This window comes from Zootoca vivipara, chromosome 10 (assembly GCF_963506605.1).
Source record: "Zootoca vivipara chromosome 10, rZooViv1.1, whole genome shotgun sequence".
In the NCBI taxonomy this organism is placed as follows: domain Eukaryota; kingdom Metazoa; phylum Chordata; class Lepidosauria; order Squamata; family Lacertidae; genus Zootoca; species Zootoca vivipara.
This window is the reverse complement of record NC_083285.1, coordinates 8754523-8769658: the sequence shown is the minus strand read 5'-3', so window position 1 is coordinate 8769658 and position 15136 is coordinate 8754523. Positions and strand designations below refer to the sequence as shown.

The window sequence follows — 15136 nt, the reverse complement described above, 5'->3', positions numbered from 1 at the left end:
TGCTCTTTTCTCTGCTCCATGCAAAGCTCTCTATGCCCTTGGAGACAAGGGAGGAGTGGAGCTGAATACAGTAGGACCGGGAGACTCCTGTTGCAGCCTCAGCCCCCACCTTCCCCTCAGCTGCCTCTCCTTCCTCTCTCACTCAAGTCTATTGCTTGTTCAGCATCCAACCATCCTGCCCCCCCCCCGGCCTCATCGTCTTTTTTCCGTGTCCGACCACCATTCCCCTGGCTTTTATCCTTCTTCCTCTGAGGCTTCTCTAGGGCACAGAAGCCAACCAGGAAGCAGGACATGAGTGCCACAGGTCTCTTCCCACTTGGGATTCCCAGCAACTATCATTCAGAGGCATCCAACAGAGGAGGCAGAGCATAACTGTTGCAGCTAGTAGCCATCGAGAGCCCTATCCTCTGTGACTATGCCTGCACAAAGAGGATTGATAGAGCAGACTAGAGCAAACACCTTTCTGTGACTATAAAACGCTTGAAGAATGTGATAAGTTAATGAACTTGCTGTTTGCCTTGGTTCTTGCATATAGTAAACATATGCCTGCATTGTTTCAACACTTTCATTCATTCACTTCTACAGAGAATGATTCTGACTCGGACAGCGAGTTGTCCCTTGACGAACACAGCAGCTCCTATGCCTCCTCACATTCGTCGGATAGTGAGGAAGATGGGGTAGAAGCAGGGAAAAAATGGAATGCAGCCAGCTCAAAAAACAATGACCGGGGTCCACTCCACAGCACTCCCAAAGGTAAGAGAGTAACAGCTAAAACTCTGCTTCCTCCCGGGGGGCCTTAAAAGTCACTTTGAAATGGCTGGTGTGGTTCAGAGAGTAGCAGGGTCTTGCCCTTGGAAGATGCACCACAAGTCCAGATGGGTTTGGCCTAAGACAGGGCTGGGGGAGCCTTCTTTCTGCCAGGGGCCATCCCTTCGGGTCACCCGCATGAAATTAGATGGAGAATCTCAGGCCACAGGTTGCCCACCCCTGGAACAACTGGCTTATTTCACATTCCCCACCTGATTCACGTGCCAGTCATAAGGATAGTAGAAAACACAATCTTAAAGGTTAAAAGGGAAGCAGAGATAAGCCATAGTCAAAATGAGTGTTTACTACGCAAGAGGATTCTTAGTCTAGAAAGGCCTTCTGCTGTCATAGTTCCTTAGGCGAATGGGGCAATGGCTTCCTTCATTGGTTGCGAAGCTGCGGCACCAGTAAATTCAGAGAAAGCAAAAAAATACCCCTGGCCACCCTTGGTTGTTACCCAGAACAGTGTGAAAGTCCGAGAAAGAAGAAACCTCTCAGTTAGCAGGCACAGGAATGCCGATTCAATCAGCTGGCACAATCCAGGCAACAGGTCCACGGTGAGCAAAGGGCAAGGCAGCACATGAAGCCACCAAAAGAGAAAACAGCTCCTTGTTCTCTTGAGGAATGTGGAGCATTTTCCCTGCCTTGGGTCTCTTGTGGCATTTCAGCAAGAGTGCTGTGTTTCCTAATGCAGCAGGACTGCCCTGGCTTGGAAATGACCCTCTCCATAACAGGCAAGTCAGTGGAGAGGCAGTGAGAAGCAGACTGAGCAGAGCAGATCCCCCCCCCCCAAAAAAAATCATGCAGTGAGGCTTAATTTCATTTATTAAAAAATCATTTGCAAAATGTACAAGTCACTTTATTTGGCTGAAAACGGGGGCTCAGAAAGTGGCATGCTGAAACTCAAGTAATCACCAAACCCTTTGTTGTAAAAGGGAATCACTTGGAATCCAGTTACTTCTTGGTCCCTGGCTGCGATCAAGAAATCACCTATTCCCCCCTTTACGTTTCTTGTGCCCTAGTTTTATTTTTAAGTGAGAACGTTTTCAGTGCCAATAACCCTGCTGTTTTAGAAGAATGAATTTTGGATTGTGTGTATGTGGTGGCCCAATAAATGCTCAGTGGTGAGAAAAAGATGCTTCCCAACCGCGATTACATTGCTGGGGTTCCAATTCATTTGTGGAGTGAGGGTTGCCATCAGGGTGGCTGCAAATAAGGAGAAAAGAAGCAACCACAACCTAAACCTGAAATTATATGCAAACCAGATTTGAGCCAAAGGACTGCAAAGGAAGCTGCCTCATCCCGAGTCAGATCATTGGTCCATTGGGCTCAGCATTGTTGACACGGATTGGCAGCAACTCTCCAGGTTTTCAGGCAGGAAATACCACAAACTGAAACTAGTTCATTTTGACAGCTTTGGCCAAAGATGTGTCATCGCTAATGGGCGTATTCTGTGTTGTAGACAGTTGCCAAAGCAGCTTCCAACAACAGAGGAAGCTGCAGAGAGAAGCTCTAATTTTGTGTGTCGCTTTTTGTTTTTAATTGGTTTGGGGTTTTATTTTCCTGTGTTCTGCAGTGGATTCTGTTCCCAATCACGTGAAACCCTACTGGCCTTCTGAGGGTGTAACGGCAAGTGATGGTGAGGAGGCAAGTGCAAAGCAAAAGCTGAAGGTGGAAACGAAGGTGAATGTGGAACTTCACCAGGAAAACCACACCAACCACAGCAGCGAAGCGCCTCAGGATAAAGAGAATGAAGGGCAGCAGAAGGAGAACAAGCCACTTGTGCAGCAGAACCACCAGCAGCCAGAACAGAGGAAAGGTAATGGAGAAGGGTCTCCATAAATATATCCCCAGAAATCCGCAATGCTCGAGAGACTGTTGGCTCTTCCTGTTTGCATTATCTCAACCTCTCTTACATTGAGCACACCACCTTAAACATACGGTACTCACATTTCACTGGATGTCACGATTGTACATCCTCCCATCTGTTCTGAACAAAGGAGAGGTTCAGAGAGCTTTGCTTTAGGCAAGCACAGCAGTGCCTAATGTCAGTGCCTTTTCCCCATCAATGGGAAATGATGCCTGCTCCATTTTGTGGTCCTGCCTTTTCCCCTACCCTTTCAGATGGAGTAGCTGTTTTGTTCTTTGCCATGCCACCCACAGCACTATCTCACAATTCCAAATGTGCCACAAACAAACAAACAAAACAATTCCAAATGTGCCCACTGGCCCAAAAACATTGACAGCAGTTGCATCTAACAATGGGATTTGGTGCCATGAGATGTGGGTGACAACCCAACTTAGACCTCTTTAAAAAGAAATTGGAGTAACAATTGGAGTAACACATAGAGGAGAAATCTCTTGGTTGCTGATAGTCATGCAGTCTGAATAAGACCTGCGGGATCAGAGACAGCCTTAGGAAATGGCAGTGGGAAAGGGCTGTGTCGTCCAGTCCTACTGGTAGGCTTCTTCTAGGCAACTGGTTGGTCACTTTGGAAAACAGAACGCTGGACTCAATAGGCCTTTGGTCTGATCCAACAGGTCTGTTATGTATTTAATACAAAATAATGAAACACAAGAGTTCTTCACCCACCTAGTTTGAAAGTGGCAGACATGCCTTTTGAGGATGCATGCATCCTAAGTGACAGGGAGCCATGACAGACTGTCAAATGTAAATTTAGTGAGATGCCTAGGCAGGAGGGTACGTAGAATCACCTGCCGGACATGGCTGCTGTCGGAGAGCATTGCTGAAAGGCTTTGTGAAATCGATCCCTACAAGCAGGGAGAACTTGCTGGGTTATCAGTTCATGTCTCAATCTCAGCTCTCTTCCATGACAATTTGTACTAAAAGGTAGGTGAAGGGCAGGCTTGGGTACAAAGATTGTTCCTATATAAACTGCTTTTCCAGGTGGACAGTCTTGGTAGGCATTGGTGGTTGAGAGTAATGATAGGCCAGACTGACTTATTTCCAATCTAGGAATACATGGAGCATTGAGTCTTCCTTAAATACAGGTTTTGAACCTAGAAGAGTTACCTCAAGTTGAGAACTTTGCCCAGGGGTGAGAACAGAAATTGTGTGTCGGCAGCGCAGCAGCAGCAAGAGGCCCCATTAGCGAAAGCACGCCTCAGGTTAAAGAATGGACCTCCGGAATGAATTAAGTTCATAACGAGAGGTACCACTGTACTGAATTCCTCCATTCATCACTTCCCGTTTCTTTCCACGGCAGGCATACTGAAGAACAAAGTCACCTACCCACCGCCACTGGTGGACAAGAACATGAAGAACAGATTAAGGGAAAAACTGTCAGATTATAATCAAACCACTATCTCATCAAGAATGAATTCCATTGGGACTAACAATGGCATCCGTGCCACTTCAGATTCTGGAGTAACAATAAAAAACCCCAGAAGAGATCAGCCTCCAGAACAGATAAACGGTTTGGCCATGAATGTCCATGTGGGAACTGGAACTGCAGAAACTTCTGATTCTGAGTGAGTGTGACTGTTTGTGAATTGCTTCTCTGTCGCGTGGTGTTGCCCCTCTCGGGTTTCTGACGCCTGCTCCTCTCCATACTTTTAACACTTCAATGGCCCATATTGCAGACATTTGTTCTTACAAACGCCAGGGCTGTTTGCTCCTCCTTTTCGCCTGCTTTCTCTTGTGCACCAATTTTAGTGCTTCAATCCTGCTTTGTTTTAAACCAAAGTTCTCTCTTGCTTCTGAAATGGGGAACTCTGGAGTAAGCCAGAGCCATATCCTGGAACCCAATTAATCACAATATCCCCTACCACCATACCCAAGTTAACAGAATACTTGCTTTTTACCAATTACCTTGCCCAAAAACATCCTGTCATTAATTTCACCCACTTTTTAACTTTCATACTTGACACCTGTCTGTCTCTCTGCATGCTAACATAATTAAAATGACCTCGGTAGTTTCACTTAAAGGATTTGTCAGCCTGCCTCCGTTTTAACCCCAGGTTGCATGATTGCTTCTCTTCATGAACAGAGGCAGTAATGAAACCTCAATTTGAATCATCAGGAAATGGTGACACCTGCTGCAACTTGCGAGAGACGACTCTGCCAGTGATGCCACTTCCCTGGGACCTTTTGATTCTGCCTTCGCCAAGGGATGTTGCGTCTGGGGAAAGTTTCTCATGGCGGCACCCCTGTGGCCATGCCCCATTTCCTGCAATCTACACAGTAAGGCATCTTATGGTACCTTCAGGGTCTGCCTGACTGCATCAGTTGTGCCAAAACAAGCAGAGACTGATGAATGGAAGTCGCTACTGGAGACCAATGCCTTTGGGGAAAGTGGACAGAGCCATAGCAATGCTGCAAGGATATCCTTGAGGAATAAATGGTCCATAGTACAATAGACATAGCAGCTTAAACCTGCTGTTACTCTCGGCCTACACTGGGGATCTGGGGATCCAACAGGATCTGTGAACTCAGGAGAAAAACAAAACCACACCAAGTGCCCTTTCAATTCCTTTGCCAGCTTCCACACCAGCTTGTGGTGGACACTTTTGTCTTAAACTACCATCATTTTGATATAAATATATAAAATATAAATATATATATAGCTGTAGATATTTTTTATATATTTTATATGGTGATTCTTTAAAAGTTTCTTTTTGTACATTTCACGTAATATGACGGTTTTCTTAAAAATTGGATAGCAGGAGAGTAATTGTGAAAGAGCTTTGGTATTTTTTATATTAAAAAGAATTGCACAAGTGTACTTGAATTTGGCGTTTCAGGGTGGGGAAATATAACTAACGTCTGCATCATGCCTAACTGTAATGCAGTCTTTTTAAAAAAGGCTGCCACTTATCTCTGGAAACTTAAATTCAGGAAAAGAATTTTTTGGAATAATCTGAAATATTTTAAAGGATTCAGTGTGTATTTTTGTACTCCTCTACACCAGGCAATCATCCAGTAACAATGAAAGTATTTGGGGGTGATTTTTAAGGAAGTCTGCCTTTCCCCCACTATTCCATCTACATATAGACATTTTCTGCACTACAAAATTAATACTTGCTTAGGGGGGAAATGTGAAATTAACTATTTTTGTGTTGCACAGTTAAGGACTGTAAGCAGAATTGGTAACCTGAATGCCCAGAAGTGCCTTTCCAGAAGTAAAGGCCTTTAGTTAATGGGCTAAACAGCATTTCTCTATAATGTGGAATTCCCTTTTAGAGTCCCAGGCGTCGGGGAGGGTAGCTGACAACAAAATTCACAATTTATAAAAAATAATAAACGTGTAACTTGTATTTATGATACTTGGTCTCTGAATGCACAAAGCTGCCCGTCGTTTGTTCATTTACCCCAAAAGGGAAACTTTTAAGTCAATCTGCATGATGCAGCCTAGTTAAGCCCCCCAGATTTCAGTGACAGACTTGAGCATTTGCTAAGATCTTTTCTCCCTTTGAAATCAAGTGCTTAACTTTGATAAGGTCAGCGATTCAGTTTAAAGAGATTATGAATGCAGCCCTTTAATATTTAGATGGCATTCAGATATTGCAAAACTACCTTATTTAAGGGATACCTGATAACTGGATTTCAAGAGCAAATCAGAAATTGTTTTGTTCAATTTTATTTTGTTTTTAAACCAACTCCATTGTCAAGCTCAGAGAACCGGGAAAGAGTATAGCTCTTTAAAAAGTATTGCTTTCATGCTGTATGAAAATCTGATGTAAAAAAAAGAAAGTTTTAAATGTGAACATATCTGCCTATCATACTTGGGGATGTGCTAAATGATGTTACAGCTGTTTCACATCTATGTGTATATTTTGTCCCAATGAAATGTAGTTAGGTTTTTTTTATCAGAACTGTTAAAGTATGTCAGCTGTGCTAACCCTGGGGGTGGGGGGTGAAATCCTGGGGTGGTTTTTTTGTTAGTTTATGGCAGATTAGACACTGGAGGAATTTTTAAAACAAATTTATATTTATTAATGTGCAGAACACTGGAATTGAAGCACAGATGAGAGAACCTAACAATAAATTAAGTTTGTGGATTTGTATTAATGCTTCCAGCCATTTATTATCCATTGGTCTCCTCTTGCTAACCCATGCCAAGAGAAGGCAGAGAACCTCATTTATCCGTAACTGCTGCTCTCCCAAGAGCCTCCAACTCCCAGCTATCCACTCTAGCAACAAAATCATCCAGTTTGCTGATGACACCACTGTGGTGGGGCTCATTTCTGAGGGGGATGAGTCCGCCTATCGGGACGAGGTGGAGCGGCTCTATGGTTTGTGTGAAAATAATAATCTGGCCCTTAATACTGCCAAGACTAAGGAACTGGTGGTGGACTACAGGAAGAAAAAGGCGGACATTCAGCCCCTGTATATTGGCAGGGACCGGGTGGAGAGGGTGGCTATATTTTAAGTTTTTGGGTGTTACCATCGAGCAGAGTATGACCTGGAGCACAAATACCACTGCTCTAGTGAAGAAGGCCCAGCAGAGAATATATTTCCTCAGAAAAGAACAAGCTGGTGTCCTTCTACCGAGGCTCCATAGAGAGCATTCTTACATACCGTATCTGTGCTTGGTTTTCCAGCTACACAGTCATGGATAGGAAAGTGCTCCAGAAGGTCATAACCACAGCCCAAAAGATTATCGGTCATCCTGTCCCATCTCTGTAAGAACTATACAACTCCCGTTGCCTTAAAAAAGCAAATAATATTTTACAGGATTCATCTCATCCTGGATATAGTCTTTTTGCACCACTGCCTTTGGGCAAGAAATACAGAACAATTAAATCAAGAACAAATAGATTTTTAAAAAGTTTCTATCCAAGAGCTATAACCATCTTAAATGCTGTAACTAAATAATATGATCCTGGGGAGTTGTAATGTGTGTGTGTGTGTGTGTGTGTGTGTGTGTGTGTGTGTGTGTGTGTGTGTGTGTTGTGTCGCTGTAATTGTGTTTTTGTTTGTTTTTATGGGATGCCATTCAATTTCGTTGTACTATGTACAATGACAATAAAGTATTCTATTCTATCCTGTTGCTCACATCCACTGCGTCTGAAACCAACCACAGTGAAGGTGGCATTCTTTTCCTCTTCCACTCATGTGACTTAAGATCTCCACTGGATTGGGCAAAGGGCCCACCTAGTCCAGTACGTTGTTCTCACAGTGGCTAAGGAGATGCCCATGGGAAGCAGATCCTCGGTTCTCCTTACCTGCAATTAGCATTCACAGGCATACTGTCTCCAATAGTGCAGGCAGAAAGAACAACTGGTCTTACCTGAAGTGTCATTCTGGGAGTGGGGCGTCGTATCCAATGGAGTGGCTGTTCACCCTGTCGCGAGACACTAGACAGCAGCAAAGTCTTGTGGGAAGTAGGCGGCACTCCCTCCGTTTTCCGGATTCGCCCAGCAGAAAGTACCTAAAGAGAGAAAAAATACCTGCCAACCTCCCCCTTCCCCGCTCTGGAAATTTCTGCAATAAAATAAATTGCTAAATATCTGAAAGGCAAGGAAACGCAACACAAGGAACGTGACAAACTAGCACTCAAGATAGGCCATACTCCCCCAGTGTATAGTAGAGCTATACAGTAAATACACTCCCAAAACAAAACTTCAGGTAAGACCTGGGGTCAGCAAAACTTTTTCAGCAGGGGGCCGGTCCACTGTCCCTCAGACCTTGTTGGGGGCTGGACTATATTTTGAAGGGGGGAAAAATTCCTATGCCCCACAAATAACTCAGAGATGCATTTTAAATAAAAGGACACATTCTACTCATGTAAAAACACACTGATTCCTGGACCGATTTAGAAGGCGATTGGGCCAGATCCGGCCCCTGGCCCTTATTTTGCCTACCCAAGGGTAAGAACAATTGTTCTTTTTAGTTTGTGGGCAGTTGTATCCAATGGAATGGGAAATACCACAGACTTTTCCCAGACAGGAAACAAGCTGGAAAGACAAACCCCCCCCCCCTCACAAGGGACGCAAACTAGTCATTGAGTTTGTTGTTTTGTTGTCTTTGCATTTGAGGAAGCCTGCAACCACTGGAACCCTTGCCTGCCTTAAAAACATTGACAAAAGGGCTGGGATTAGAATATAAAGTCCCTTTGTCTATTTTGTGTTCGAAGGGGGGGGGGGAGGATTGAGAAGCGTTTGGTGAGAAACGACTGGCTGGTTGCTTGTCATCTCTCTGGGTTAGCAAAACTTTCCTTTTACCCTTTGATTCAATAAGGACATCTTTCAATGCCCCTTGTCCAAAAAGGTGACCACCGGAAAAGAGAACGGTAGAAAAGTTCACCCTAAGACGCTGCATCTGCATTTTAGCTCTTTAGCCACAAAGTGTGTCTAGCCATTATCTGGGATGCCACTGCTCTAGCTGAAAACTGAATGGAATCCATAGAGGCATCAGCCATAAAACCCCGAGCCTTTAGCTTAGTCAGAATTTGGTGTTGATGGGCCACATCTTGGGGAGGAGATTGCAATAAGTCCTCAAGCCACACAATGCATGCTTGGGCACATGATGAAGCTACACAGGAAGCTCTTAAGGGCAGCTGCTTCATGAACTTTACATGCAGCAAACTCCAGCCTCTGGTCAAGTCATGTTCCAGAGTTGGGCATCTCCCTCCTGGGGGACCAGATGACGAGATGAAAGATTTAACCGAGGGAGTCCAGCCTACTTCCCACAAGTCTTTGCTCCCTGTCTAGTGCCTTGTGACAGGGTGAACACCAATTCCATTGGATGTGACGCCCCACGAACTAAAACATAGCCATTGACTTACCCATGCATATTTCAATTACATGCACACAGCTCAAACCTTCCCGTGGAGAGTAGGTTTCAGCTTCTCTGAATAACCAATGAAGAGTTGCTAAGCAGCCAGGGACTTGGCTCTCACTGCCGTCTCCCTCTGGTGAAAGCTCTCCGATTGTCAGCACATCTGAGACGTTCAGAATCCATCTGTTCAAGTGAAACGGAGCTTTTCAAATCTTTCTGTTCTAATCTCTCTACCCCACTCAGTGAAGTAAGAAAGCCAAAAAGTTTGCAGATTGTATTTCTAGCTCAACAAGATATGCAGTAGAAAATTCCTCCCCTGCCAGCTTTTCAGTTTCCTGAGTGTTCAGTGTTAAGAGCAACTCCCTATCTTGTATTTGTAAAGTGTTTACAGAATGGACACCCTCTCATCCTGGAAGTAAAGTTTAAATGCTTCCAGGGAAGGGGAAACAGAGAAGCAAAATCTAGACATCTACCTAAGTATCGGCATCAGCCCTAATAAGATACAGTTCCCGGACAAATAGCCTATGAATGAGGCAGACCTTATATTCCAAGTGTGAATATAAATTTTAATGCTCCAGGATAAGAATTTCCCTTGACTCTTAGACGTGGCAGATAAATACAAAGTGTTGATATAAACCCTTTTATCAGCCGTGGTTTAAAAATAAAAATTAAGAGCCAAGGCTGTGATCTGACATTAAACACACCTGCTCATTGGAGGAATATACTGTTGGTAGATTTATGTGGCCTAAACACACACCTGCTTCAGTTAGTTGCACTTCCTACAGAAATTAAGAATGCCGGTCTTAAGAGTCGATATCTAGGTGACTCATAGTAGCAACACAGTCCAAAGGTGTGAAAATAAATCGGAACCATACGGTATGAGCCAATTCACCTGCAAACCTTGGCAAACCTTCACAAAAGTCAAATTACAAGGGTAAGGAACAAGGGACGCTATTATTTTTTGAAGGACTGCGCATCAATGCTGCTACCTATGCAAAGTACAAGAGGACAGGATTCTGCCCAATGAAGCTTACTGTCCAAAATTCAACACAGGAGATAATGGGGAGGGAAATGGGGGCAGAGGGAAATGGGAAGAGCTTGTGTTTCTTTCTGGCCACACCTGCCTTATATTAGTTCCTGGTTAGGATTAGCGGATTACGTGGTTGTACTAAAGGTGTCAAGGAACAGGTAGGTCTTGAGGAGGATCTGAAGGAACTCAGGAAGGTGATGTCACATCGGAGTTCTGGAAGGCAGTGAAAATGGTGGAGAAGCAGGACACCTGCAGATGGAGGCATGTACTACTGCTTAAAATCAAGTACATATACCAATAATTATGTCACTGTCTTTTCACAGAACATTTTAGAACTCAATGCAAACTCCATTTACACCAAGGTATGTTCACCCCACCACCACCCTTCATGCTTATGAGTCGGGGCTTAAATAACTATTCTAGCACAAACTGGGACTGGCAGGTTACAGCTTCTCACCAAACATTGTATAAAATTTTTATTTTGTTAGCTGGATTATATCCAGCACCTAGCCCAGGGGTCAGCAACCTTTTTCAGCCATGGGCTGGTCCACCATCCCTCAGACCATGTGGAGGGCCGGACTATATTTGGGGTGTGTGTGAATGAATTCCTATGCCCCACAAATAAAGGGACACATTCTACTCATGTAAAAACACGCTGATTCCTGGACCGTCCACAGGCTGGATTGAGAAGGTGATTGGGTTGCATCTGGCCCACAGGCCTTAGGTTGCTTACCCCTGACCTAGCCCATCACAGGCAGAAAACAGCATGGGGAAGTATTTCAAATTCATTCCTTTACCTACATATTTGGATTTTTCCAGCCCTGATGTCCAGTAGAGGGAACAGATATACACCCACTAACTGAATTACAGTATTCTCAAACTGACATGTGCAATAACATGCCAGAATAACTTTTGTTTTAATTGATTAATTAAGGAATCAGCTGAAACGCTAAGCAAAGAATTGGCAAAAGCAATTACTCTTAATGGCCCTTGTGAATTACTCCAGGAACAATCCTAATCCCGTGAAATGAAAAGAATATTTGCCACCCAATTTAGCTGAGCAAGTAGTCATTTTCCAGTACAAAACACACACACACACACACACAGCAAACAATAACAGACCACATCTCTAAATCAAGACTAAACCAATCCATAATTGTTTAAAGCTTTCCTCCTATTTTGGGAGTATGGCCAATTTTAAGGTGCCCCCAGCCCAATGAATAGAATCTATTCATTTTTTCTATGAAGCTGAAGTGTGTCCACAACAATTTCTATCAGTGCTGACTTAAATTTCATATACATCTTTGTGGGAAAATGAGCTTTTGGAAGATACAATAAGCCACAAGAATTATGCTCTTAAAACACTCCCCAAGCGTATGTTTTATAGAACATGGCGCTTTGTTTGTCATCACTCTGAAATCAAATCTATTGAACGGGATAATAAGGGGATATAACAGGGTTGGGCAACATCTGGATTTCAACATTGCGATATATCACCAGCTAAACATCACAATATACCAATATATCACAATGTCTGAAATAAGGATGGAGCTATGTAGAAGCATTGGCTGACTTCAAGGTTTTCCCCACATTGTGATTTTTGCATAGCACACACACGTTGTGATTTGCAATATATTTCCAGGTCCAAAATTATGAAACCGATATCATGATATAGACTTCAAACCAGTTTTGGATGTTAGAACAATATATCACATAATCCTAATAATGGTCATTTTCTATTAAAGAAAATAGTGTGTGTGTGTGTGTGTGTACACACACACACACACACACACACACACACACACTATATTTGTATGTATATACAGGGAGAATTTATCCAGGGGTCAACGGCTGGCTTGTTTGTAATTTGCCTGGCTGAAAGTTTCCATCCCTATGATAAATCAGAAATAAAGCGTCTTCTTACACATATTTTTCAAAATCAAGATATGCCAATATCGTTGCATAGTACTGAAACACACAGACCCTATTTTAATATTGAAGCCGCATGATGAGCTGAATATGGGACTTGCACAACAAACCCTGTGTCCATATATGCAGAGTGCTTTTCTTCTAGGTGCTGGTACCCTTGAGTACCCCCAGAAGATAAGATCTATATGCAGGTATGTTAGAGGTGTTTATAAGCAGTAGAACCAAACAGGAAGCCATCCAGGGCAGGAAATATAGTTGTTTTCAAAGCACTGAAGCAAACTTCTGTATTCTCAAGTCTCAAGAACTACATAGCTTTGAAGCCAATACGATCATGGACTCACCAAGTGGTCTTGGCCAAATCACCCCCATGCATTTTTCTTATCTTTTCAGGGACACAGGTTTTCAGAATCAATGTTATAATCACCACCCTTCCCTCCAAAATGTTGCTTGGAGTAAAGATTTGAGATCAATTTTGGCTACAGAACAGTTCAGAAGACACAACAGGGAATGACGCCAACAACAAAAACCCCACTAAAATCTTTGAAATCTAATTTAGTAGTAAGAGAAGATTCTGAACTGCATTTATATGAACCTGGGGCACAAGTACAGTGGTACCTTGGTTTATAAACTTAATCCATTCAGGAAGTCTGTTCTTAAACCAAAACTGTTCTTAAACCGAGGCGCGCTTTCCCTAATGAGGCCTCCCGCCGCTGGTGCCCTTCCACCATTCATATTCCGTTCTTAGACCAAGGTAAAGTTCTCAAACCAAGACACTATTTCCGGGTTTGCAGAGTTTGTAAACCAAATCGTTCTTTAACCAGACTGTTCTTAAACCGAGGTACTACTGTAGTCTAAATATATTAAAAAAAAACTTTTTCCTGATAAAACGTGCCTACTGCTTTGAGAATATATAATCTAGAGGACAAATTTCAACAGAAATACAAAATCAAGTGTAAGAATCCAACCAGCTCTCAGGATTTTGCCAACGTTCAACTAGTCCTATTGAACATAAAACAAAACATTTTTCTTCTCTGTTTAGTAAACACACGACAGGGGAAATGTGATTATTTCAGAAAGAGCAGCTTGGACTTTGGTATTGAAAGGAGTCCAAGCAGGTCATTTCTGAGCGAAACTGAAGCAGCCAAGAGCGGCACTTACTCTCAGCCAGAGCCATATAAAGGCTTAGCAGGAAATAAAAGGCGGCTATGAAAACAGTTGGCAACTCAAGTGGATCCAAGAGGCCCGCATGGCAGATAATGAGCTTCATAGAAGTCCTGTGCTCAAGGAGAAACGAAAAATCATTAAACCATTGCTGGTGTCACAGCTGCTCCATTCACAAGGAAAAACACCATCCTTCATGCTTATGAGTTGGGGCTTAAAGGACAGTTGCACTCCGTACGGGAATTACAGAGGAAGTGAAATATCTTGCATGACCAACACAAGGGTGGTTTTGACACCTGCCGTTTTCCTTAACGCAATAAACATTCCCTTTTTGTTAATTCGCAATCCATTTAAAAACAAAACCAAGGTTAACCTTTTCTGCTCACTTTAAAATTGATGTGCTGGGAAATTTTTTTGTTGTTGCTATAGGACAGAACAAGCACCATTTAACGGTGCAACCATACAACCAGTTATATATACCCTTTGAATATTTGGTTGCATGAAGAGTTTTTAATTGACATTCAGTAGTTTAAAGCTTTCACTCACTCTCCGTTAGGTGGATTTGTAGCTGGTTGACTGACTGAACCCAAAGTGTATGGCTCCTCGTCATCGTGGGGGGAAAGTGACAAGTGGGGTGCCGCAGGGTTCTGTCCTGGGCCCGTTGTTGTTCAATGTCTTTATAAATGACTTGGCTGAAGGAATTGAGGGGATGCTCATCAAATCTGCAGGTGGCACCAAACTGGGAAGGGTAGCCATTGCCGCACAAGACAGAATCGAGATTCAAAATGACCTTAACAGATTGGAGAACAATGGGACAAATGAACAATGAACAAAATGAATTTCAATAGGGACAAATGTAAGATTCTGCACTTAGGCAGGAAGAACCAGATGCACAAAGTTTAAGATGTGGGACACCTGGCTTACTATCAGTACACGTGAAAAGGATCTAGGGGTCTTGGTGGACACAAGCTTAATGTGAGTCAACAGTGATGAAGTGGCAAAAATAACTAATGCTATTCTAGGCTGCATCAACAGGAGTATAGTGTCCAATCAAGGGAAGGTATAGTGTATTCTGCTTGGTCAGACCACACCTTGAGTGCTGTGCCCAGTTTTGGGTGCCACAATTTAAGGAGGATGTTGACCAAGCTGGAATGTGTGTAGCGGAAGACAACCAAGATGATCCAGGGTCTGGAAACGAAGCCTTATGAAGAATGGTTGAGGGAGTTGGGTATGTTTAGCCTGGATAAGAGATATGATAGCAATCTTCAATATCTCAAGGGTTGTCACATGGAAGAGAGAACAAGCTTGCTTTCTCCTGCTCTTGAGGGTAGGACTCAATCCAACGGCCTTAACTTACAAAAAAGGAGATATTGACTAAACATCAGGAAGAACTTTCTGACAGTAAGAGCTGTTTGATAGTGGAATAGTCTCCCTTGGGAAACTGTGGATTCTCCTGCCTTGGAAGT

At 43.2% G+C, this 15136-nt stretch overlaps 1 protein-coding gene across 5 annotated transcripts in view; it reads left to right on the top strand.

Annotated features, from left to right (window-relative positions):
• Positions 1 to 15136, top strand: part of CELSR1 (cadherin EGF LAG seven-pass G-type receptor 1) — a 172534-nt gene that overhangs the window by 156035 nt on the left and 1363 nt on the right. For 2 of the 5 annotated variants that reach the window (XM_060279378.1, XM_060279374.1), the window contains exons 32-35: positions 586 to 753; positions 2384 to 2626; positions 4035 to 4299; positions 4818 to 6834. In XM_060279378.1, coding sequence (XP_060135361.1) covers positions 586 to 753; positions 2384 to 2626; positions 4035 to 4299; positions 4818 to 4842 — 701 coding nt within the window. In that variant the 3' untranslated portion in view covers positions 4843 to 6834. Of the gene's footprint in view, positions 1 to 585; positions 754 to 2383; positions 2627 to 4034; positions 4300 to 4788; positions 6835 to 15136 lie in introns of those variants that run through there. The other 3 variants (XM_060279377.1, XM_060279375.1, XM_060279376.1) reach the window with 3 other exon arrangements.